The sequence below is a fragment of the Rhinoderma darwinii genome, chromosome 6 (assembly GCF_050947455.1).
Source record: "Rhinoderma darwinii isolate aRhiDar2 chromosome 6, aRhiDar2.hap1, whole genome shotgun sequence".
Lineage (NCBI taxonomy): Eukaryota > Metazoa > Chordata > Amphibia > Anura > Rhinodermatidae > Rhinoderma > Rhinoderma darwinii.
Window position 1 is genome coordinate 136,692,851 of NC_134692.1, and position 23,688 is coordinate 136,716,538.

Sequence of the window (23,688 nt, forward strand, 5' to 3'; positions counted from 1 at the left end):
GATACTATATCATAATCTAATAGGAGCATTACATCTATATCAAAATGCTGAGATCAGTCCTATACATGTATATAAATGTCTCTGGAAGTTATAAAAAGGAGCGGCTGTCAGATGACATCCGATCCGTCTTCTCCTTTTTTCACTGATTTCTCTGACAATAACAAAGAATGTGGGGTGCAACTGTGGCTTGTCTCAGTGAATGTAAAACATATCCCATCCTATGCCCTGTGGATCTCTGGGTATTTCTATAATGCTTTTATTATAGAAAATATTATCAAAAAAACATAAGTTTTTGCAAATTTTTTGGTTGCTGTAAATTTCAGTATAATATTTCCATTTTATGTGCCTTAGTTCGTCTCCGGTAGCTGCCTCCTTTCCTTAATGAAGTGCTGTTAAACATTTACTCATGTAAATTACAGACTTTCAGGGTTTTATACTTTTAATAAAAGGGCCATGTTATAAGCCCTGGCCTGCGGTAATGACTGGGCTTCTAATAGGAAAACTTCACTCAATCCACCTATTGTTAACTTGTTACTTTGTAACACGGACTGGCGCTTTAAGTGATTCTATAGTCTATGCTATAAAACTTCACATGTCCCTCTGGATGCTGTAATAAAACACTAGGGCTTTGTGTATGTCTATCTAGATTTTTCTAGCTTTTCACTCCTAGTCTGCCATAGATCAGGCTCTCCATTGAACTCCTTGTAAATAGGAGGAGCCACAGAGAGAGGGGAGGAGAGAGTAGGGCTATGCATTTCTATGAAGCCTGGGTGACCCTGTGACTAACAGATACCTCTATAGATGCTAAAAATGGCTAGTAGATGGAAGAGGATGACTCAAGAACTTAAATTTAGTGGGAATTGTATAATTTGATCTAAAATTATGCTGATTGTATGATTTGCTTGTCTGTTATTGGTAGAGGGCTTATTGCCATTGGCTAAAGCTGCCGTCAAGCTCTGATCTGGCAGTACAACCTCTGAGTAATTTGGCAGTGGAGACATTTGGCCCATTTAAATTGACTTGGTAGTGTTATGAAAACAGTCAGAATGCAGCAAAATGCACATAGTACATTATAATAAGGTCATTTTGGAAATGTTCACATTGGGTTATAGTAGGGACGTTGTTGTTTGTGTATTTGTTTTTTGCTCCAATTAGTGGAGGTTTTTTTTTTTTTATTGGACCCGCATGTAGAAACCAAATGTACATTTTTATGCATCAAGGTCGTTCCCCTTTGAAGTTAAAGGGGTTGTCCACTACCGGACAACTGATGACCTATCCACCGGATAAGTCATCAGTATATGATCTGTGGGGGTCCGACTCCCGGACCCTGCACTGATCAACTGCTCCGGCTGCCTCCAGGCGACGGATGTCCATGCTGGAAGCAGTTGGCTCCGGTCATGGAATAGTGGCCGAGCTGCAGTACTGTATTCAAGTGAATAGGAGCAGAGCTAGAGTTCTGCAGCACGGCCGCTATGCAATGTACGGGGCCAACTTCTTCCGGCTCCGTACATTGCACATTGTGCAATGACATCCGGTGCCCGCAGGCAGCCAGAACAGTTGATCGGTGTGGGGTTTGGGTGTCGAACCCCCACAGATCATATACTGATGACCTATCCGGTGGATAGGTCATCAGTTGTCCGGTACTGGACAACCCTTTAATGGATCAAAAAGTGCAGCAAAAACTATGCACCTAGGGGAAAACCTAGCATGTTCTAGAACTGGGGACTGCAACCAGCAGCACTCCAGCTGTTGTGAAACTACATCTCCCAGCATGCCCTGACAGCCTGTGCCTGTCAGGGCATGATGGGAGATGTAGTTTCAAAACAGCTGGAGTGCTGCTGGTTGCAGTCCCCTGTTCTAAAACCACAGAGAACAAGCAATGCATGTGAACGAGAATTCATAAATTCCCTTCACTAATATTAGCATTAGCACAGAATTTCCCTGTATGAATGTGGCCTTAGCTCCACGCTAAATTCTATCCTAAATTTGTGAAAATTTTCCCCCGTGTCAGCCACAAAATCCTCATATTGCTGGCTACAACATCCCGTCTATTGTCCCCTATTGTCAGCCAGAGTGCCACCCAATTGTTGCCACAGCGCCCCCTTATTGTCAGCCAGAATGCCCCCTATTGTCAGCCCCAATGCCTCCCTTTTTCTAGCCACAATGCCCCCCATTTGTCAATCACATTGCCCCACTATTGTCAGCCACAGTGCCCCCAATTGTCAGCCCCAATGGCCCCCATTTGTCAGCCACAGTGCCACCTATTGTCAGCCACAATGCCCCCTGTTTTTAGCCACAGTGCCCAACCATTTTGAGCCTCAATGCCCCCTATGTCAGCCATAGTGCTCCCCTTTTGTCATCCTCAATGCTGCCCTATTGTCAGCTACAATGCCTATTGTCAGCCACAAAGCCCCCAATTGTCAGCCACAGTGCCCCACTATTTTCAGCCCCCAATCTTCAGCCACAATGCCCCTTATTGCCAGCCACTGTACCCCACTATTTTAAGCCCCTCAATTGTCAGTCTCAGTGTCCCCCCCAGTGTCAGCTACATCCCTCTTGCCAAAATATATTTTCCTCCTTCCCTCTGCGCTGCGGCTTTCCTCCCTTAATGTCATGTGAGTGGTCCATCTGCTAATGTACACATGTAACGTACTTGCTCTGTGTCAGAAGTTGGCACAAGGATGGCGCCTTTGTAGCACCACTTATCCCAATCAACACATTTTGATAACAGAAGCTATTATTATTCACTTGTTATCTCCAAAATTGCGCCCCATGTTCATCCATTTTCTGTGCTCCCAAGGTTGGAGATTTCCTTTTTGTAGCAGAGAAGAGGGGGTTCCTGAACATCAGACCCCCCAACCTCAGTGGCGTCCTCTACGACTTTCCCCTGAGCAGCTCGGACATCAGTGTTGTGTATTCTGATCATTTCTCGACAATAAAACCTAAATGAACCTAACATTTTTGAAATTACAGCAATTTAATTAGCATCCCGTAATAAACCCAGCGATAAAGGCGGACATATGGCCATGCAGGCGGATGATTACTACTACCAGGACAGTGCATACATATTTTACCTAACCTACTTGAAGATCATATTTTAATAACCCCCCCCCCCCCCCCCGTTTATATATGCGAATATCCAGAGTAATTATATCCTATGTATATTGTTGGTTAATGAGATTAATTCAAGTCTCTTGGGGAGGACGGGGCCTTGTACCTGGCTGACGGGCCATCCTGATACTAATATACCCGGCTATGGCCTACGAATGGAGCTACATTGTGGCGCAGGTGGGCTTTCTACCTGGCCACCCCCCATCACACATTCACATTATAGGAGCTTATTAAAGGGGGCATGATGCCAAAAAACTGTGTTTGTTGCCCATAGCAACCAATCACAGTGCAGCTTTCATTTTTCCAAAGCACTATAAGAAATCCAAGCTGCGTTGTGATTGGTTGCTATGGGCAACAAAGACAATTTTTCTGTTAGACAGTTTTCACGGGTTTCCCTTTTACTGTTCTGAAACCGCAGCCAAACTTATGACCAACGGGGGATAAGTAACAGAAGGCGACGCGAAGTGATTAGATCATGTGATGACATATGGACTGCGAGGCCAATGTGATGATTTACATGAATGTAATTATTCACTATTAAAGGGACTATCCAGTTTTATGTAAATTAGGCTAGACAACTTTGGCCGCGATCGATGTGTCGCCCTGCCTGCATCGCAGTTAATGAATGTGAACGTGGCCGCGTTGCGACCCGCAAGTTGCCGTGGTCGCAACACGACAGTTGCAAATAATCTGAACCTGTTGGATTTTGTGCGACTGTTGTGTCACAGTCGCAGCAACCTGTGGGTCGCAACGCGGCCTGATTCACTTTCATTAACTGCGATGCAGTCAGGGCGACACAACGATCTTTGGTTGCGTGACCTGTGTCGCGGCCAAAGTCGCCGGGTAGCCCTAGCCGAAGTGTGTAATGACAATTTCTGAAACTTTCTAATATATTTTAAAGTTTCAATTCCTCACCATTTTCAAGATCTCTTCTTGTTGTCAGTGAATGAGAAGATTCTTGTTTATATCCAGTGGCTGAAAACCTGAACAGACCTAATATTCTTCATAGCAGAGGGTTTGTTACAATTGTATCCTAAGGGGCATTTATTAATAATTCTGCCCCGGGAACACAGTATACTATATTTATTTTACAGACCGCCCCCTCTTTGGCGAATGTCAAGACTTCTACTGTTCTCGCTTTTGTCCTGTGAAATGGGCCTTAAAGGGTATGTGAATGTACCCCAAAGTGGGTGTTTCTGGGAGGTTTGTGGGCTTCCTGGGGGGATTGAGGTGGGGCTTAAAAATGTCCGGTGAATGGAGACTCAAATTTTGGGACGTATGAACCTACTTTTTCAGAATCTTCGTTTGTTTTTGTCATTTTTTTTCTTCTTTCATCTTATTCTGCATTATAGTTGCTTAGCAACCACTTATCCTCCTGCCCGGGTGACAACCATTTTAGTACATGTAGCTACCTACATGTGCTGAAGTAGTCACAGGACGTTCTATCTGCTCTTCAATGCTACACAGGCTTATTTCAGGTTCCTCTCACTCCCTTGCAGTGAAAATCTTCCAACTTTAAGAGATCTCACTGTTCATTTTATTTGATAAGACATTTCCTGTTTTCCAACCCCCCTACTGTCATGGTCCAAGGACGTAAGTAATTGCTGTTTGGCCTCATAGTGGTCTCCATACAATTCCCCAAATCTGGGAACGCCACCAATACGACTGGGAACGCCACCAATACGACTGGAAACACCCACTTTTAGTCAACTTTGAATAAGCCAAGTCCCTATTGCGGTCTATTTCGCAGGATTGTCCCACCCAAATCTGGACTGTTAACAAGTATAATTCTCTTAAAGGGGTCTCCCTCGTGAAATAACAGGATGTTACTGCGAAAGTTCCCTTTTGGACAACGTTTTACCGTGCAGAGATGCAATTACAAATATGGGGCCCATAACCAGGTCCCTAGGATTAGTAGCAGCAGAGTTCGTAAATCGGCCCATTTTACAGCAGGGACAACTCCCTCAACTGCTAGGCAACCTGATACTTTGGTAGTCCCGGTCTTAAAAGGGTTGTACAAGAGAAAAAAAAATCTGCTTTGTTTCCAGTCTATGGATAAGGCTGCGTTCACACTACCGTCAGAGGCTGCGTTCGGAGCCTCCGTCTGCAGTTCCGTCATACTTGACGGGAAGAATCGCGCAGCATGCTGTCCTTTTCTTCCTGTCAAAACGTCAATCACCCTGACGGAACTCATTATAGTCAAAGCAGAAAACATGGCCCTGGGGGAGGTGGAAACCATGATGGTAGTGTGAATTGAGCCTAAGAGTGGCGCTGTTTCTGGGGAAAAAAGCAGACCCTTTTCTTACGCATCCTTTTTGGCTTAATTCCACCATGACAGAATAAATATTAAACATCCAAACGAAACATTTTTCCACGTGTCTCCAGCACGCCGCTCCTAATCCTTGAGAACGGGGAACCATCTTTATAGCCCTTTGGTGAAGAATAAAACGTCCGCCTGTGCTCCACTTGTAAAACCAGTTGAAGCGTTTCCAGTTTACCTGGCACCAGTCGCTTCTGATCCGGGCGGTAATTAGGAGGCTGGGGCAAAGGGGAGATGTTATGAAAATTATTCCCCCCCACTCCCCTGTTGCTAATTGAAATGCCTTGAAGTCAGCGGGAGTAGTTTTTATTCCAGACGGATCATTTCCTCATTAAGGGAGGTCATTAGCATATGCATCCAGAGCTTAAAGGCAATTATAATCCGACCTCTGTAGAGTAAAGTGCGAGGGAGGCTTTGAATTTGGCTACAAATGAGAAAAAGTTAAAAAAAAAAATGGGAAATTAAAATTTTTACAAAATTTGCTAACTTGACGCCTTTTCAAGTTGTAGCCTATTAAAAAACAAATCACATAGCAAAAAAAATTATAAAGTAATTAAAACTTTAAGAAGAGATTTCTCGTTGGCAAGGCTAAAAAAAATTTGGCCGGCTTTCCTTGTGGCTTATTTGTTTTGTATGGAAGACATAGCGGGAGGAAAGGGAGATGTAGCAGATGCATTTTTCCCACCTCTCGAGATGGGATTTGGCAGGAGCCAAAATCTCACAGAAGCACCATTAGGAGTTGAGAGGCCACAGGAAGACTTTGTGTGGCTAATGGGCTGTCACTAGCTCCATCTTGGCAGTGCCAGCACCTTGGATGACCCGTCTGAGGTTAATTTTCTCATTATGGCACAGTGTGCGGTCATGCCCAATCCCCCTGCTGCAACGTTCAGAACAATCACGGAGTGTTGAGTGAGGGAGATCGCCCTCTCACCCAGAAATAACAACATATGCTAAGTGTGGAGCAGGCATAAAGGATGATTGGCACATGGAATGCGGGGAAAATGCGCGACCGTCAATCGCCGCAAAATTAATACGATACAATGTATTCATATGAGGTTTAAGATATAGATGGACAATGGAGTCTTATTGAAGCAAGTGGACAAAAACTGGGTCTGATGTGCCGAATGAAAACTATGTGCCCCCTTTACCTAATATGCGTTATTTTTTTTTTGTAAAAAAATATGTCAAATATGTAAAAAAAAAATGTAAAAAAAATTATATATTAATTAAATGAATAAGATAATAAATAATAATATAATAATATAATAAAATCAATTCACAATTAAAAACCATATTTCACATCAGCATTTTTTTTTTTAGAATGTGTTGTGCCATTCCTCTGTTATTCCTCCTGGAAATGTATGAATAAATTGACAACTTTGTGTTACCATTCCCTTTGTCAATAGGGTGTGTTCCCAGACAGTCTGACACTATCAGCATTGATTGAACGATGTCAGTCTGTATAGAGACCGGGCCCATTGACGAGGGGAAGGACAACACCCAGTTTCCAATTTCTTACATTTCGAGGAGGGATAGCAGAAGGACGTCACAATGCAGAGTTCTGAGAAAAGATGATAAAGAATTATTATTTCATGGGGAATACAAGTAGTTACGAAAACAGGCATGTCAGGAGAGGTGTCCATTTATTCATACATTTCCAGGAGGAATAACAGAGGAACGGCACAACGCATTCTAAAAAAAGAGGCTGATGTGAAATATGTTTTTTAATTGTGAACTGATTTTATTATATTATTCATTTAATTAATATGTATATTTTTTTTACATTTTTTTTTTTTATATGGGGTTGCGGACAGTCAATTAATCAAAACTACCAAAAAAAAAAAATAACGTAATAGTAGTAGTAGTAGTAGTAGTAGTAGTACCGTTATTAATATTGATTTATTACTAAATATTCATTTGTATTTTTGGAAAAAATGATCTACAAAAAAAAATTCATTTTTTTGTTTAGCTCTCCAAATAATTTCACAGAAAAAAAAATGAGAATGAATGAAATTCTGAATGGACAACTTTTTAGATCCAGACACGTCCAGGATTTCTGCAGCAATCCTCGTATAACTTTAACAACTTTCCTATTTTTGGTCCCGGGTTAGTCCTGCTTCTAGAGCCCTCCATGTAGTCATGTTTTTTTTCTGTCTTTTTGGATCCGATTTCGACTTCTGTTGGCACCAATGAGAAATCTGTATGTATTAAGTTACCAATAAAGAGGAAATTTAGGAAAGTTGGTGAATTCTTCTAACACTGCAGGAGAGGCGAGAAAACCTAGCAGAACATTCACGGACGGGCCCCAAGCATCAATGGACCTTTGTAGAACCTGGAGACAAGGAAAACATAGAATATCTGACTCTGCTCCATTAAAACATTCAGTCCTAAGCCCATCAATTTTACAATTTTATTTTTGCAGGTGGTTCTTATAACCAGATTTATAATTGGGTTCTTTATCCAGTTCAGGAGAGGCGTAAGAGGTACTGAACCTCTACTGAAGCAAAATACATCGCTCTGTCCCTCTGTTACAACCATTACAGTTATATTTTTTGGTGGAATTGTCTTTAAAAAAAAATCCAGGCAGGGAAGACATTGTCTCTCCTGCCAACTCCCGACAATCTCACGTTAAACCTACCTGTATTATAAAAAAAAGCAGTAGATGGAAGTGTGGGGGTCACGTGAGCAGTACCCTCTACTAGCACATCTAGGCTGTAGAAGGTGTAAGGGTATGTTCACACGGCCTATTTACGGACGTAATTCGGGCGTTTTTGCCCCGAATTACGTCTGAAAATAGCGCCTCAATAGCGCTGACAAACATCTGCCCATTGAAAGCAATGGGCAGACGTTTGTCTGTTCACACGAGGCGTATATTTACGCGCCGCTGTCAAATGACGGCGCGTAAATAGACGCCCGCGTAGAAGAAGTGACCTGTCACTTCTTTGGTCGTAATTGGAGCCGCTATTCATTGACTCCAATGAATAGCAGCGCTAATTACGGCCGTAATTGAGGCGGCGTTCAAGCGCCTGCACATGCCGGTACGGCTGAAATTACGGGGATGTTTTCAGGCTGAAACATCCCCGTAATTTCAGCCGTTACGGACCCCCGCCGTGTGAACATACCCTAAAAGTCGCGTGCCCTCTTTAATTCAGACTTCTAAGAGTTAATAAAAAAATCTGACTATATAGAAAATAACAGTATCATGTGTTCCGCTTGGGTGAAAGGAAGGGTTCCTGTGGCGCCGTACCTTGGATGGTGCATGGTCTTACTGAGGTTGGCATGACTTTAGAGTACCATGTATTTTATGGACCTTCAGACCACCTGTGTTCCGTCTGGTTACTGCCCATGAAAGAGCCCTACAGATGCCGCCTAACAATGTACAAAGCCTCTAAACTGCACTTTACAGACTATTATGCCTAGCTATTAAACATGAAAGGCCTGAGTACGAGAGCTCGGGAAGACGTCTGTAATCGGGGGATTACATGTGCTCCATCCTCTGATCTGAATCATATGTTAAAGTAAAATCAAACTTATATGAACAAAACCTGATTCATGGCCAAATATGATTTCTATACATTGATAGTAGATTTTAAAGAAATACGCTCCTTTAACCAGATTTATCCGACTTCATGCAATTTTTAAAGGGATTCCCTTAAAGGCTATATACACCTTTGAAAGGGATTTTTTTTTTAAAATAAATAAATATAAAGGTCAATCAGTGTGTTTTATGCAACTTTATAATTCGTTTTTATCAAATATTTTTTTTCTTTTTGAGATACAGCATACAGAGCAGCTGTATCATGCGCTAAGACCTGGATCCGTCAGTTCAGCTGGACTGACGGGTTCAGTGTCAGTGGGTCTTATGCGGATCCGATCACATCTGCGTTGGACTACGTTCATGGGTTCCGTCGGAGCTTTCCGTCAGGGGAACCCATAAACGGAATCCAAACGGAAACCATAGGTTTCTGTTTATATCACCATTGATTTCTCTGGTGATGGATCCGATGCAAATGGTTTCCGTTTGTCCCCGTTGTGTAAGGGTTCCGTCATTTTGACGGAGTGAATAGCGCAGTCGACTACAGTATTGATTCTGTCAAAACGACGGAACCCTCACACAACGGTGACAAACGGAAACCATTTGCATCGGATCCATCAGCAGTGAAATCAATGGGGATGCAAACAGAAACCTATGGTTTCCATTTGTTGTTGTTTGGATTCCGTTCATGTGTTCCCCTGACGGAAAGCTCAGATGGAACCCATGAACGGAGTCCCAACACAGATGTGATGGATAACAGGTGAATCCTGCGTGGACCCGCTGACACTGAACCCGTCAGTCCCGCGGACCTGACGGATTCAGCTCTTAGCACACGATACAGCTGCTCTGTATAAAGGATACAGAGCAGCTGTATCTCAAAAAATAAAAATGATTTTAATAAAAACTAATTATAAAGTTGCACAAAACGCACTGATTGACCTTTTTCTAAAAAAATAAAATGAATAGCCTTTAAGACACTGAACTAGTGGGTGTGAATCTGACCATAAAAAGTTTATTGCAAATGCCAATACTCTCTGTGACTTCCTTGCAGCCCTGACTACTAAGGTTTTGTACATCTGCATCTTGATTTCCATTTATAATGTATATTTCTCACCTTCCAGAAGCCTGCAGTTCTTCTTTCCCTGCAAATGTTCAAAAACCTCCACAGTCCCTCTAAAAATAATCTAGTGTAAAACAGTAAAGAGAAGACAGGAAGGAAGGGGAAAGAGGGGATGCAGCTGCAGTTTCCCTCTCTTTCGCTGTGTGTGTGAGGCGGCTGTAAGAGGGGAGAGGAAGCAGAAGCGGGGAGCTATCTGATTGGCTCAGAGCATACAGCACGACTCTTATATCACACCAGGAAGAGCCCGCCCATTTAGCAGGCATGGAGAGAGAACATGCAGGAGGGGGGATGGGAACATGCTCAAAAATGACAGGTTAGACACAATTTCTGGCTGCTCTCAATCTAATACGCATCTACAAAGGGATTGAGGTTATTATTCAGGGTAAATAAAGTATTTGGCAGAAAAAAATCTATCCAATCCTCATTTACCCCGATATGAAGCGACAGAGGGCCAGTTGGTATAGCTATACAGGGTGCAGAGGTAAAGGTCGCACCAGGGCCCTGGAGCCTGAGGGGTCATCTGCCCAGTATTAGAAATGGCACATTGTAGGTGGCATACCCTGTTAAAGGATATACCCACAAAAATATCATATCTTTGGCCAGCTATAGCAAAAGTTGGATATGCTGTTTATCAAAAGTTGGCAAAGTAATTTAAGTGTTATAAAAATGGGAAATCTGTATGATTTTATGTAGCGGACAGCAGCTCTGCATGGGGCTTCAGTTTGTATGTGGATGCAGCGGTCCGATAGCTGAAGACTCCACAGGAAGCAGCAGACAGAAGGATTTCTCTATGGTTTAATGTCAGCTCTTCTCCAGGGTGTGCGCCGTGCTCTTTACAGCAGATACATTCCCAAAAAGAATCCTCTTAAGGTTACTTCATATTGGCTCCGGGATCCAGAGTCCAGTGTCAGAATTTCAGGGACAAATGAGAATTAGCAGTAATTAAAATATGCAAAACACAACAAAGTTGTAGTTATATTCTTGTATATAGGGGGCAGTATTATAGTAGTTATATTCTTGTATATAGGGGGCAGTATTATAGTAGTTATATTCTTGTATATAGGAGCTGTATTATAGTAGTTATATTCTTGTATATAGGGGGCAGTATTATAGTAGTTATATTCTTGTATATAGGGGCAGTATTATAGTAGTTATATTCTTGTATATAGGGGGCAGTATTATAGTAGTTACATTCTTGTATATAGGGGGCAGTATTATAGTAGTTATATTCTTGTATATAGGGGGCAGTATTATAGTAGTTACATTCTTGTATATAGGGGGCAGTATTATAGTAGTTATATTCTTGTATATAGGGGGCAGTATTATAGTAGTTATATTCTTGTATATAGGGGGCAATATTATAGTAGTTATATTCTTGTATATAGGGGGCAGTATTATAGTAGTTATATTCTTGTATATAGGGGGCAGTATTATAGTAGTTATATTCTTGTATATAGGAGCAGTATTATAGTAGTTATATTCTTGTATATAGGAGGCAGTATTATAGTAGTTATATTCTTGTATATAGAGGCAGTATTATAGTAGTTATATTCTTGTATATAGGGGGCAGTATTATAGTAGTTATATTCTTGTATATAGGGGGCAGTATTATAGTAGTTATATTCTTGTATATAGGGGCAGTATTATAGTAGTTATATTCTTGTATATAGGGGCAGTGTTATAGTAGATATATTCTTGTACATAGGGGGCAGTATTATAGTAGTTATATTCTTGTATATAGGGGGCAGTATTATAGTAGCTATATTCTTGTATATAGGGGCAGTATTATAGTAGTTATATTCTTGTATATAGGGAGCAGTATTATATTAGTTATATTCTTGTATATAGGGGCAGTATTATAGTAGTTATATTCTTGTATATAGGGTCAGTATTATAGTAGTTATATTCTTGTATATAGGGGCAGTATTATAGTAGATATATTCTTGTACATAGGGGGCAGTATTATAGTAGTTATATTCTTGTATATAGGGGCAGTATTATAGTTGTTATATTCTTGTATATAGGGGGCAGTATTATAGTAGTTATATTCTTGTATATAGGGGGCAGTATTATAGTAGTTATATTCTTGTATATAGGGGGCAGTATTATAGTAGTTATATTCTTGTATATAGGGAGCAGTATTATAGTAGTTATATTCTTGTACATAAAGGGCAGTATTATAGTAGTTATATTCTTGTATATAGGGGGCAGTATTATAGTAGCTATATTCTTGTATATAGGGGCAGTATTATAGTAGTTATATTCTTGTATACAGGAGCAGTATTATAGTAGTTATATTCTTGTATATAGGGGCAGTATTATAGTAGATATATTCTTGTACATAGGGGGCAGTATTATAGTAGTTATATTCTTGTATATAGGGGGCAGTATTATAGTAGTTATATTCTTGTATATAGGGGGCAGTATTATAGTAGTTATATTCTTGTATATAGGGAGCAGTATTATAGTAGTTATATTCTTGTACATAAAGGGCAGTATTATAGTAGTTATATTCTTGTATATGGGAGCAGTATTATAGTAGTTCTATTCTTGTATATAGGAGCAGTATTATAGTAGTTATATTCTTGTACATGGGGCAGTGTTATAGTAGTTATATTCTTGTACATAGGGGGCAGTATTATAGTAGTTATATTCTTGTACATAGGGGGCAGTATTATAGTAGTTATATTCTTGTACATAGGGGGCAGTATTATAGTAATTACATTCTTATACAGCATTATAATAGTTATATGGAATGTATACTCAGTCCATGATGTTCTTTGAATGTCATAGCTGATTATTGGGATATTACAGTCTACTGAAAGTACAATGAATTGAACATAACAGATTATAAGGCAAAAGTTTCTTGAATGGGATTAATAAGTCTTGGAAATAATATACAGGCCTAATTACAGTATCTGTAGCCGTCTTGACAGGTTCAGTATTGGATGACAACAGTACTGGAGTTTATCCGAGGAGCAGGACAGGAAAATAACGATTGAAATGTCTTGCATTCTCCGCTGCTCCACCAGGAAATCCCAGTGTAGGTTATTATTTCCACAAATATTATCTCTGGCTGCGGTCTGTCAGTCCAGGCCTCTTCCACCCTCAGGTCCCCAGAGCGACAGAAAAGTGAAAATACAGCACTTTAATTTAATAATTTTTATAAATACAAAACTATGACTCTTCTTCTGTATTCTGCAGCGTCTCAATATTTCCTGAATTGACCTTGGCCAGACATCATTGGATATTCACTTAGGTGCACAGGGGCGTTTTAAATCATCCTGGGTTTGCATTGCAAAATGTTCATAAAATTCTGAACAGTATTTATGATCCCATTGTCGTTTACACAGAAAAGAACTATTTTTTACTGTTTTTTTGGACAGTTTTAACTTTTTGTAAAATTCCACGTAGACCCAGTTTAAAGTTTAATACGGTGACAGTTTCCCATGTGATTTCTCACCAGTTATAATGATGTAAGATTTTACTGCTGTCTGACAGAAAATTCCAAATAATAAAAAATTAGGCAGAATGTGGCTGGGCCGTTGCATAGCAACAATCCAGGAAAGTACCGGGTGACAACTGAAATCTTCTTAACCCCATGTATTCTGCTGTTGTCATTGAATCTCCTCTAGGCTGCTTCCTGATTCCAGTAAAAGCTTTAAGAATTGTGCCAACCAATCCTCCCTGCCCCTCCGTGCAGTAGGCTGAGATTTATACAATGCCTGTGCCATGCTGCATGCTGCTGCACAGGGTGCAGTCTGTAGCCTCTCCTGTGCATTTTCCTGTATTTTAGCCCTACATCTCTGCATCTGCAGCATCTTTGCCACACCTATTTTTGTGATGCCTGGGCAAGGCAACATGGGATATGTAGTCAAGATGGTGGACAGAAGCTGAACTATTCTCTTCTAAAAAGCAAGTTAGAGGAAGTTAGAAAGCTGGGTGACAATCTTTGTGGGAGCTGTAATGGAGGTCCTATTGTTGCCACTTATCTTTTTCCTTAAACAGATATATTTTAGCTTGACTGAAAATGGTAATTCCTGGTCTTATATTTATTCGATCCATTAATTTTCAGGGGGGAAGCTATGTAATAAATTTCAAATTAATTTACTTTATAAACTTTGAAGAAAAAATCCTGGAGGGGAAGAGAAGGCCTCCTGCTGGTCCCCCACTGTCTGCCTCCCGTACAGCTGTATTATAGAAGAAAAATAATCCATGATCCAGTATCTCCAGTAAACGCCCAAACTGAAAAGTTAACTCTTAGGGAATCTGAAATACCCGTAATGAATACTTATAGGGTGAGGCACGCTCATGCTGTTTCTGTAGCTCCCATAGACTACAATGGAGTGAGCTATACACATGAACAGCCAGCTCTCCACTTCATCTCATCCTCTATTCGGCCCCTTTGGATTACCCAACGGGCGTCAAGAGACACCTGTTTTCCCAATTGGTGGTCCAAGAGGTGGGACCACAACATAATAGTATTATACCGTTCCTACAGCCCATAGTGACACCTATCACACAAAGGTCAAGTCCTATGGCAGGTCCCTCAACATCCAAAGTGTTCTCCTCACCTCCTATTAGTCAACCTGTGTGGACCTATTCCCCAGATGCAACTTATCCTTACTCTTGATATACTCATTGCTATTCTATAAGATTTCAATCCTGTTGAAGCTAATAGATTATCTCTTTTTTTATTTAGGAACTTGATGCCTCGGACGTTAGAAGGACAGATCACAATGGAGAAGACTCCAAGTTACTTTGTCACCCCAGAGGCGCCAAGACGAATTTATAACATGTCCAAGGACACAAAGCTCATAGTGGTGGTCAGAAATCCAGTGACCAGGGCCATCTCTGACTATACACAGACATTTTCAAAAACTCCGTCCTTACCCACCTTCCAAGCTTTGGCCTTCAAAAACACAAGCATGGGGACAATTGATACTACCTGGAGTGCCATCCGAATTGGTATCTATGCTAAGCACTTAGAGAACTGGCTCCAATACTTCCCTCTCTCAAAATTACTTTTTGTCAGCGGGGAAAGACTCGTCAGTGACCCGGCCGGGGAGATGGGCCGAGTTCAGGACTTTTTGGGACTAAAGAGGGTTATAACAGACAAACATTTTTACTTTAACAAAACCAAGGGATTTCCTTGTCTGAAGAAGCCAGAGGGAAGTGGAAAGCCAAGATGTCTTGGCAAATCCAAGGGGCGTCCACACCCTATTATTGATAAGGCGTTTTTGTTACGCCTTCAGGAGTTCTACCGACCATACAACATGAAGTTCTACCAGATGACCGGCCATAACTTTGGCTGGGATTGATGGTTTTTGGTGCCATTGATTGCACGGGTATATTTTATATAATAAAAATGGGGCATTTTCTTTCTTTTAAAGCTGATATGTACTTGGTTCTTCGATGCATCACCCCTTTACTGGGACAAGTATGCCAAAGAACCCCCTTAAAAAACAATCCTAGTGGGTAAATGCCCATAAAAATGTCTAAACTCACAATCATATTTGCCCACTTACAATCAGCGGACTTGTACACATTACTGGGTCAGACTTAGGACTTTTTTTTTTACTATTGTAATATGTATTTATATCAGAGTGAACATTATATATACCTATGGTGTAGAGACCAATATTTCAAGCACAAGTAATAAAAATAAGAAAATGGAGACAAATGTGTGTTACAGTAAGATGTTTTTTTTATCTGTTCCATAAGTGGGAAAAATCATAAAAGAACAAACAGACAAAACTTTATTAGTCATCCAAGATTGTGACCCGTGGCAAAATTCAAAATGGGACCCCCTGCTGGTGGTGTTTCATAAAATTATACATGCCCCATCAGAACTTGTTATACCCTCTTCTCTTCCTATCCTTTTGTAGGGATAGGACTTTCCTATGCTGGGTCCAGGGGCGTAACTATAGTGGGTGCAGAGGTTGGAGTTGCACCTGGGCCCTAGAGCCTGATGGGGCCCAAAAATCCCTCTGCCTAATATGAAGAATCCAGTACTATAAATTACATGTGTTAGTTGGGGGCCCAGTTAGAGATTTTGTATTGGGTTCCAGAAAGTTACACCTCTGGCTGGGCCCCCTTTTCTCATGGGCCCCATAGTTAACTGCATGGGGCCCATGTTATAATGACATACATGGAAACAGTTCCGTTATTTTTGAAGCCATGGTTAGTAGTTTTAAACTATAGGATGGATGACCATTAGTATCTAGTGACCATTTATCATTCTGTGATCAGAATTTTTTTAAGAGGTCCGCACTATTTCACACCACCCACAACCCCAAAAATAAAGTTTCATAAAACCCCATATTTGTATACACATATCTTCTGTAATGTCTGTGTGTTTTTCTAAAAGACATGGAAATACTTATGTTTCTTATTTAAAGCTGCAGGACCCCATTTAAAGCCCCTGTGGGCATTTTCCCTATAGGCCATGCTGCAGATTTTTTTTTTTTTAAATGCAGTATGGCCTAAAACGATCCTAAACCTCACCAGTTACCTTATGTATTATGTGTATGGGATTACATAACCGCAATCCGCCAATACGGCACATGCGGCAGCCGCTGTAAAATACCATAGCGAAAAACCACAACAAAATTAAGGCCAATTTTTTATTTTTCTAAAATCACAGGAGTCTTCATTAACAATGATGTTCCCTTCTTTATATATCCGCTCCTTGGTCACCCCTGACACTGCGCGGTTTCGTGCTGATCATCGGTGGCCGTTCACGCAGCCGTTCTTGACCTATTTCTTCTTCTGTGCCGACCTGCAGAAAGTAGAACACATTAGTATCTCTGGGAACACATTCCTGCAGTCTTACCTTACTCAGGCGTTCGCACCCTGGGCCAATACTATTTAATGCTGCCATTCAGTGCGGGCCCCAGAGCAGAAAACAATGGCTGTCATCCGGTGAATAAATGCACTTTGAAATACAATCACAGTGGAGAGTCAATGAAAGAGGAGACGGGGGCCGCACTCTTATACACGGGACACATGAAAGGTAATGGGATAGTAACAAGATATTCCATACCGCTGTATATTCTACCAGAGGAGTATATGTGCCCTTTCATGTTCACCATACACATACTGTAGGAACATGCCAGCGCTTATATTCCTGAACTAGACGTGTTGTGATCTGCCTGTAAAGCAGTAGTCTACCTCTCAATGCTGTGAAACTACAACTCTCAACATACCACAGGCGGACATTGTATGCTGCCACATTAGCTGCAGTCCAATTTGAATTTCATGGCAATTTTCCATCTCCGGCAAATCTCTCAACATGTCATAGAGACATATTGGAAGGTTCCATTGCTGGGGTCTGGTACAGAGACGCACCATTGGGAATAATACATGGACATCGGGATCATTGTTCCCTATGGCTGAACACCTTCAGGATATGTTCACACGGCCTATTTGAAGCCGTTTTTCGGGCCGTAAACGCCCTGAAAAATGGCTGAAATACGGGGGCTGAACGCCTCCAAACATCTGCCCATTGATTTCAATGGGAAAAAACGCGTTCCGTTCCCACGGAGCGTTTTTTAAAAACGGCCCTAACTCCCCTCCCCCCCCCATAAAAAAAAAAGTGCATGCCACTTGAGCCGTTTTTGGAGCCGTTTTTCATTGGGTCAATAGAAAGTCAACTCCAAAAACGGCCGTAAAAAACGCAGAAAAAAACGCTTGATGCTTAAAAAATGACTGAAAATCACAGGCTGTTTTGAACACAGCTCCGTATTTTACAGCCATTTTTTGTTAAGTGTGTGAACATACCCTCACTGTTCTCAAGGTCATTTTTGGGAGTCAAAAACATACCCAGCTAAGTCATTCTTGTAAACTAAAGACACATGAAACAATCATGATCCGTTGTCCCAATGCCTGTAAGCTGCTGCTAAAGGTGCGCTGACTTTACACGTCAATGTGCCACCTATACAGCCAGGCAAAGTGTTGGTCTGAACTATCCCTAGGTCGGTAGATGGTGGAAGGTGAGGATCTAATGATGCAGGAACCTTGAGGAGTAGTAGTTTCTCTATTAGTAGGGATCTCTATGTCCAAAAAGACATGTGTCAGATAAATAAATACTAGTTAAGGCCGGATTCACACGAGCATGTGCGTTTTGTGCACGCAAAAAACGCGGCGTTTTGCGTGCGCAAAAGGCACTTAACAGCTCCGTGTGTCATGATCATATGGTGCGCGGCTGCGTGATTTTCGCGCAGCCGCCATCATTATGACACTCTGTTTGTATGTTTGTAAACAGAAAACAACGTGGTGCTTTTCTGTTTACATTCATAGTTTTACTGCTGTTGCGCAAATCACGCGCATCCCACGGAAGTGCTTCCGTGTGGTGCGCATGATTTTCACGCACCCATTGACTTCAATGGGTGCGTGATGCGCGAAAAACGCTGAAATATAGGACATGTCGTGAGTTTTACGCAGTGGACTCACGCTGCGTAAAAATCACGGAACTGTCTGCACGGCCCCATAGACTAACATAGGTCCGTGCGAGGCACGTGAAAATCACGCGCGTTGCACGGACGTATTTTACGTTCGTCTGAATAAGCCCTAAGGGCGATATGTTATAGATCTGCACAGTCAGGACCTCGGAGAACTGCACCTGATGATCGCTCCTAATGAGCCGGATTTGTGCAATGAATGGAGGAACACCTCATTAACCTCTAATGATCATCTGCTGATTAGCGCCTTTGAATTTTCCATTAACCAATTATACATCTCAGGAAATCTCCCGAACAAGACGGAGTTATTGAATTCCCTTCGTTAGAGATTAACGCTTACAAAGTATTTCGTGTGTGAGGGTCTATTTCCTGAGAAATTACACAAAATGCTAATTTTTTATTTTTTTTAAACTGCGATTTAACCGCATTTTGTGACTTAACCCACAAGTCTACAGTATTTTGGTGGGAATAATATTCCAAGGTCGGCTTTTTATGTGAAAATTTAGAATTTAAAAAATAAATAAAAAATGCTTTGTAGATGCAGGCCGTATACTATCGGTGCCGGTCTAAGGCCCCATTCACACGAACGTGCTTTTGCGGCCACAATTCCCCCTGAAAATCCACGGGAGAATTGCGGCCCCATTCATTCCTATGGGACCATGCACACGACAGTGGTTTCCACGGTCCGAGCATGGCCTCGGAGCCCGGTCCGGGCTCATTGAAAATAATGGCCGCGGCGGCTCACGGCTGACACTCCGTGGCCGACCAACCCGAAAATCACGGCCGTGCACATGGCTACGGTCGTCTGCATGAGGCCTAAGTATATACTAATTGCGGAGCTGAAATTGCGGATAGTGTAGAACACATTCTATCCTATGGGCCAATGCACACGACCGTGGTTTCCACGCCCGGACCACAAAAAAATAGGACACGTCAATTTACGGACCGCAATTGGTTCAGGCTTATTGAAGTCAATGCACATCTTGCGTGTCCACGGTCCGTGAGTGCGGACGGTCCGCGGATGACACTCTGCGGCCCGTTTGTGCCGTAATCACGGTCTTGTGCATGAGGCCTTAGTCCACTCAAACCGGCTGTGTTCACAAGTTGCGTTTAATTTGCATTTCGCAAAATCAAGCCAAAAAAATTGCAATTGGACCACAATGTGTGAACCTAACAAAAATCAGTAGACATTGAATGTTAGCTCAATATTCCATTCCCCCGATCCAGGAAGCAGAGATATGAGGAGCTGTTTGCTGGGATCCTCCTAGAGCTTCTCAGTTGCCCTTGTGCTGCCTGTGACATGGCGGTAACACTGTGGTCTCCCTTTCCCAAGCAATTTACTGCCCCTTTTGGGTAAAAAGTACCCGACCAAACAGCTCCCCATATCTCAGCTTCCTGGACATCTGTGAGTGCTGGAAAGGGATATTGGAGGTTATCATTTATATCGCACGCTCCCAATTGATGGAAATGACGCTCTGCTTTTCTGCTCTCCTTAAAGGGCCGGTACGTAGAAGCATACCCTCCAGCATACATATAGACATTCTTCAGGAAGGCATGCTGACACCTGTAGTTCTCCGACAGCTGCAGGTTGCCTTCTCATTATATAGGGAGACTGTTATATTTACATCCACATCTGCAGCAGCTCCTTTCTAACAATGGGCGTGCATCAGGCACGCCCCAGAGAATTTGTCTAGGTTTGACACGGGGCCGGTGTGTTTACATCAACATAAAGGGCGCAAATGACATGAAATCAATCGCTCCTCGCATGAAGCACATTTTCGTTAACCGTACTGAGCTATATTAAGGTCAGCGGTGAAAGGCCGATGATGGAGCGAGGAAGTTTATAGCAAATAGAGAGAGAGAAAGAGCAATGAGGATGTCCCAGATGTGTCAGGTTCTCACCAGAATGTGGATATATACAGCAAATATCCTATAGTTCTGTCTGGATTACTTATACATCATCCCCCCGGAGACTCCAGACTGATCACTGCGTATGTGCAATATTTGGGTATAAGAATGTACAGTCATTGATATATATCATCCATATATACTGACAGCCTGCTCCGCACTGCAGGGGTAAGTTCACACGTAGCGGCGGATTTTCCGCAATGTATCCGCGGCACAATACAGTAGCAGCAGAGTGAATGAGATATGAACAAATCTTACCCACACGCTGCGGAAATGAGAAGCGGAAAAAACGCTCAGAAATTGACCTGTGGTGCGTTTTTTTAATCCGCAGTATCAATCTTCTATTTATTTTTTAGGTGCAGTTTAGTAATGTAGTCCCTAGTATCGAATGGTTTGGTACCTCAGTCCCTGGTGCCCAGTGGCTACGGTTTACTAATACCTGCCATTTAATGGTTGGGTACCTGAGTCCCTGGTGTCTAATACTTTGGCGCCCCAGTCCTTGGTGTCTAGTCATTTAATGCACATGTACCTGGTGTATAGATGTTTGGTGCCCAGTGGCTATCCCTGGTGTCTATAGTTTTGGCTCCTCAGAACCCTGATGCCACCTTTGCCAGTTTTTCTGTGCCAGTCCCAGTGGTTATGGTTTCCTAATCCCTGGCATTTAGTGGTTTGGCACCCCAGTCCCTGGTGTCTAGTCATTTAGTCCTCATGTGCCTAGTTTATAGACGTTTGGTGCCCAGTGACTACAAGTCCCTAATCTCTGATATTAAGTGGTTTGGCACGCAAGTCCTTCATGTTTAGTGCTTTGGCACCCCATTTCCTAGTGTCTAGTCATTTAGTGCCCATGTTTCTGGTGTTGTTTGGTGCCCAGTGGCTATCCCTGGTGGTTTGGCACTCAAGTCTCTGGTGTCTATTCATTTAGTGCCCATGTCCCTAGTTTATAGACGTTTGGTGCCCAGTTGCTATCCCTGCTGTTTAATGGTTTGGCGCCCAAGTCATTGTTGCTTCCATTTCCAGTTTTTCTGTGGCTAGAGTGTAAAAATGTAGTCCCCTAGTATGAAACGGTTTGGTGCCCCATCCCCTTTTGGCACGCGAGTCCTTGGTGTTTAGTTTCTTGGTGCCCATTTCCTAGTGTGTCAAGTCATTTAGGGCCCACGTCCCAGGTGTATAGATGTTTGGTGCACAGTGGCTATCCCTAATGTCTAGTGCTTTGGCGTTCTAGTCCCTGGTGTCTAGTCATTTAGTGCCCATGTTCCTAGTTTATAGTTGTTTGGTGCCCCAGTTTCTGGTATTTTGTGGCTTGTTGTCCCGGATCCTTGTGGTCTAGTGGTTTGGTGCCCCACTCCCTGGTGTCTAGTGTTATATGGCGCAGTCCCATCCCTTCTAAAATAACCAAAGGTTTTAATATCATAGCCCCTGGTGTCCAGTGGTTTGGTGTCATAATCTGCCTGAGTCCGTGAAGATCTAGCCCTGGTGTCTGTTGGTTTAATGCCCCAATTACTAATGTCTATAAGTTTTGTGATTCCTACCCTGTTGTCCAGTCCTTAAAGTCCAGTGGTATACCTCAGTCCCTATTTTTTAGTAGTTTGGCACTCAAGTCCATCCAGTTATTCATGACCTTGATCCCAAGTAAAATATAATACTGGCGCACATAGACTTGGAGTTGAATGAGAAAATTCTGCTACCACTAGAGGGAGCTCAGGAGCTTTCTGCATACTGTGTTATTATTGAGTCCTATGTATAAACACTATGCAGTAAGCTCCTTAGCTCCCTCTAGTGGTGGAAGAATTATCTAATTTTACTCCAAGTCTATACAGCGGATTTGGAAATATGGAGCTCTGACCACTAGAATGATATATGAAGAAATTTATCAGCACAGAATTTTGGACAAAATGGTGGTCAAAGGTAGACAATCCCTTTAAGGGTTGATTTTTTTTTTGTCGGAACCCACTTCATATGCCAATGGTGACGACATGAATAAAAAACATATATACAAATAGTTCAAGAACACGGATTTCCCCTTTAAGAGATGCATGGTAGGGTCTTTTACGGGTTCTTATTGGTCACCCCTAGAAAGTCACAGGGCTCTGTATCCTACGACCCTCTAGATGTGCGCTGTCACGGGCTCACAGGGGGTTGTTGTTCTCCCCCAAGTAACAGACTGCGCTCTCTTGCTCTCTCTTTTGTCTTTTGGTAAGACATCCGACCATAATATTCTCACCCCCCGCTGACGTTTTTTTTTTTTCCAGACTTTCCCAAGTGCCCGTATCATGGTGGAAATGGTGAAACAGATCCTATTTATCAGCTGAGTGGCCACATTCAGCGACAGCTTCATTCATATGTAAAACCGCCGGGCCGAGGTCCCAAGCAGCTTGTGAATGAAAGCTACACTAGTATTCTAACAGGGAAACTTTCTATAGCAACACAATTCTATGTAGACCATGCCATTAAAGCATGTGAAACGGCCTCCACGCTAAAGAAAGGCCCCCATTGCCGTGTTATCAATGGGCCTCAATAGCGTTCAGCCAAGACCGGGGGGATGTATGGCAGTAAAGGATTAAGACTTTTCAAGGGTTACATAAACCCTTCACCTAAAAAAAAATACAAGAAACAAAACTAATTGCTGCCCTTAATTCAGGACGGTCAAGTATTTCTATTCATTACCGTAGTGAGAAGCCACTTATTGTATTGTCCGGGTAAATGCCCACTTCATTAGCCTGGCACAAAGGATGGCGCTCTCACAGCTCTCCGGTAATTGATGTAATGCAGGGGATGGGGTGCTGCTATACTAAGGAATACGGTAATGGCTGCAGCCATCGGATCTGTATGTTACGAGGGATAGAGAATCTGCATTATTAACAATATTAATAATAATAATTATTATTATTCATTATTTATTGTACCATTAATTATTATAATATCTGGGATAACGTCTCCTCTACTGTAAATTATAAGAATAGGAAAGTCCAAGACCATCTGAAAGTACATGGCCGCAGGCATTTATACAGGTCATGGAACTCGGAGGTGACTGCTAATATTCTTATAATTTATAGTAGGGGGAAGGGGCAATATTTCTTATAGTACATTCTTATAGTACATACCTCAGCTGCTGCCAGTGGCGGAAACCTATAGGTCCGTTATGGGCGGCCGCCCGGGGCCTGAGAGTCAAGGGGGCCTCATGGCCGCCCAAAGACCACATCATAGTTGTGTCACGTTTTTGCCGTGAATTGTG

General features: G+C 42.1%; 1 protein-coding gene across 1 annotated transcript in view; it reads left to right on the forward strand.

Moving 5' to 3' along the window:
- HS3ST6 (heparan sulfate-glucosamine 3-sulfotransferase 6) overlaps positions 1-15,758 on the forward strand; it is a 39,732-nt gene extending 23,974 nt beyond the window's left edge. Inside the window, exon 2 of the mRNA XM_075831447.1 lies at positions 14,789-15,758. Within this exon, the coding sequence (XP_075687562.1) occupies positions 14,789-15,407 (619 nt within the window). The 3' untranslated portion in view covers positions 15,408-15,758. The remainder of the gene's footprint in view (positions 1-14,788) is intronic.
- The last annotated feature ends 7,930 nt before the right edge of the window (positions 15,759-23,688 follow it).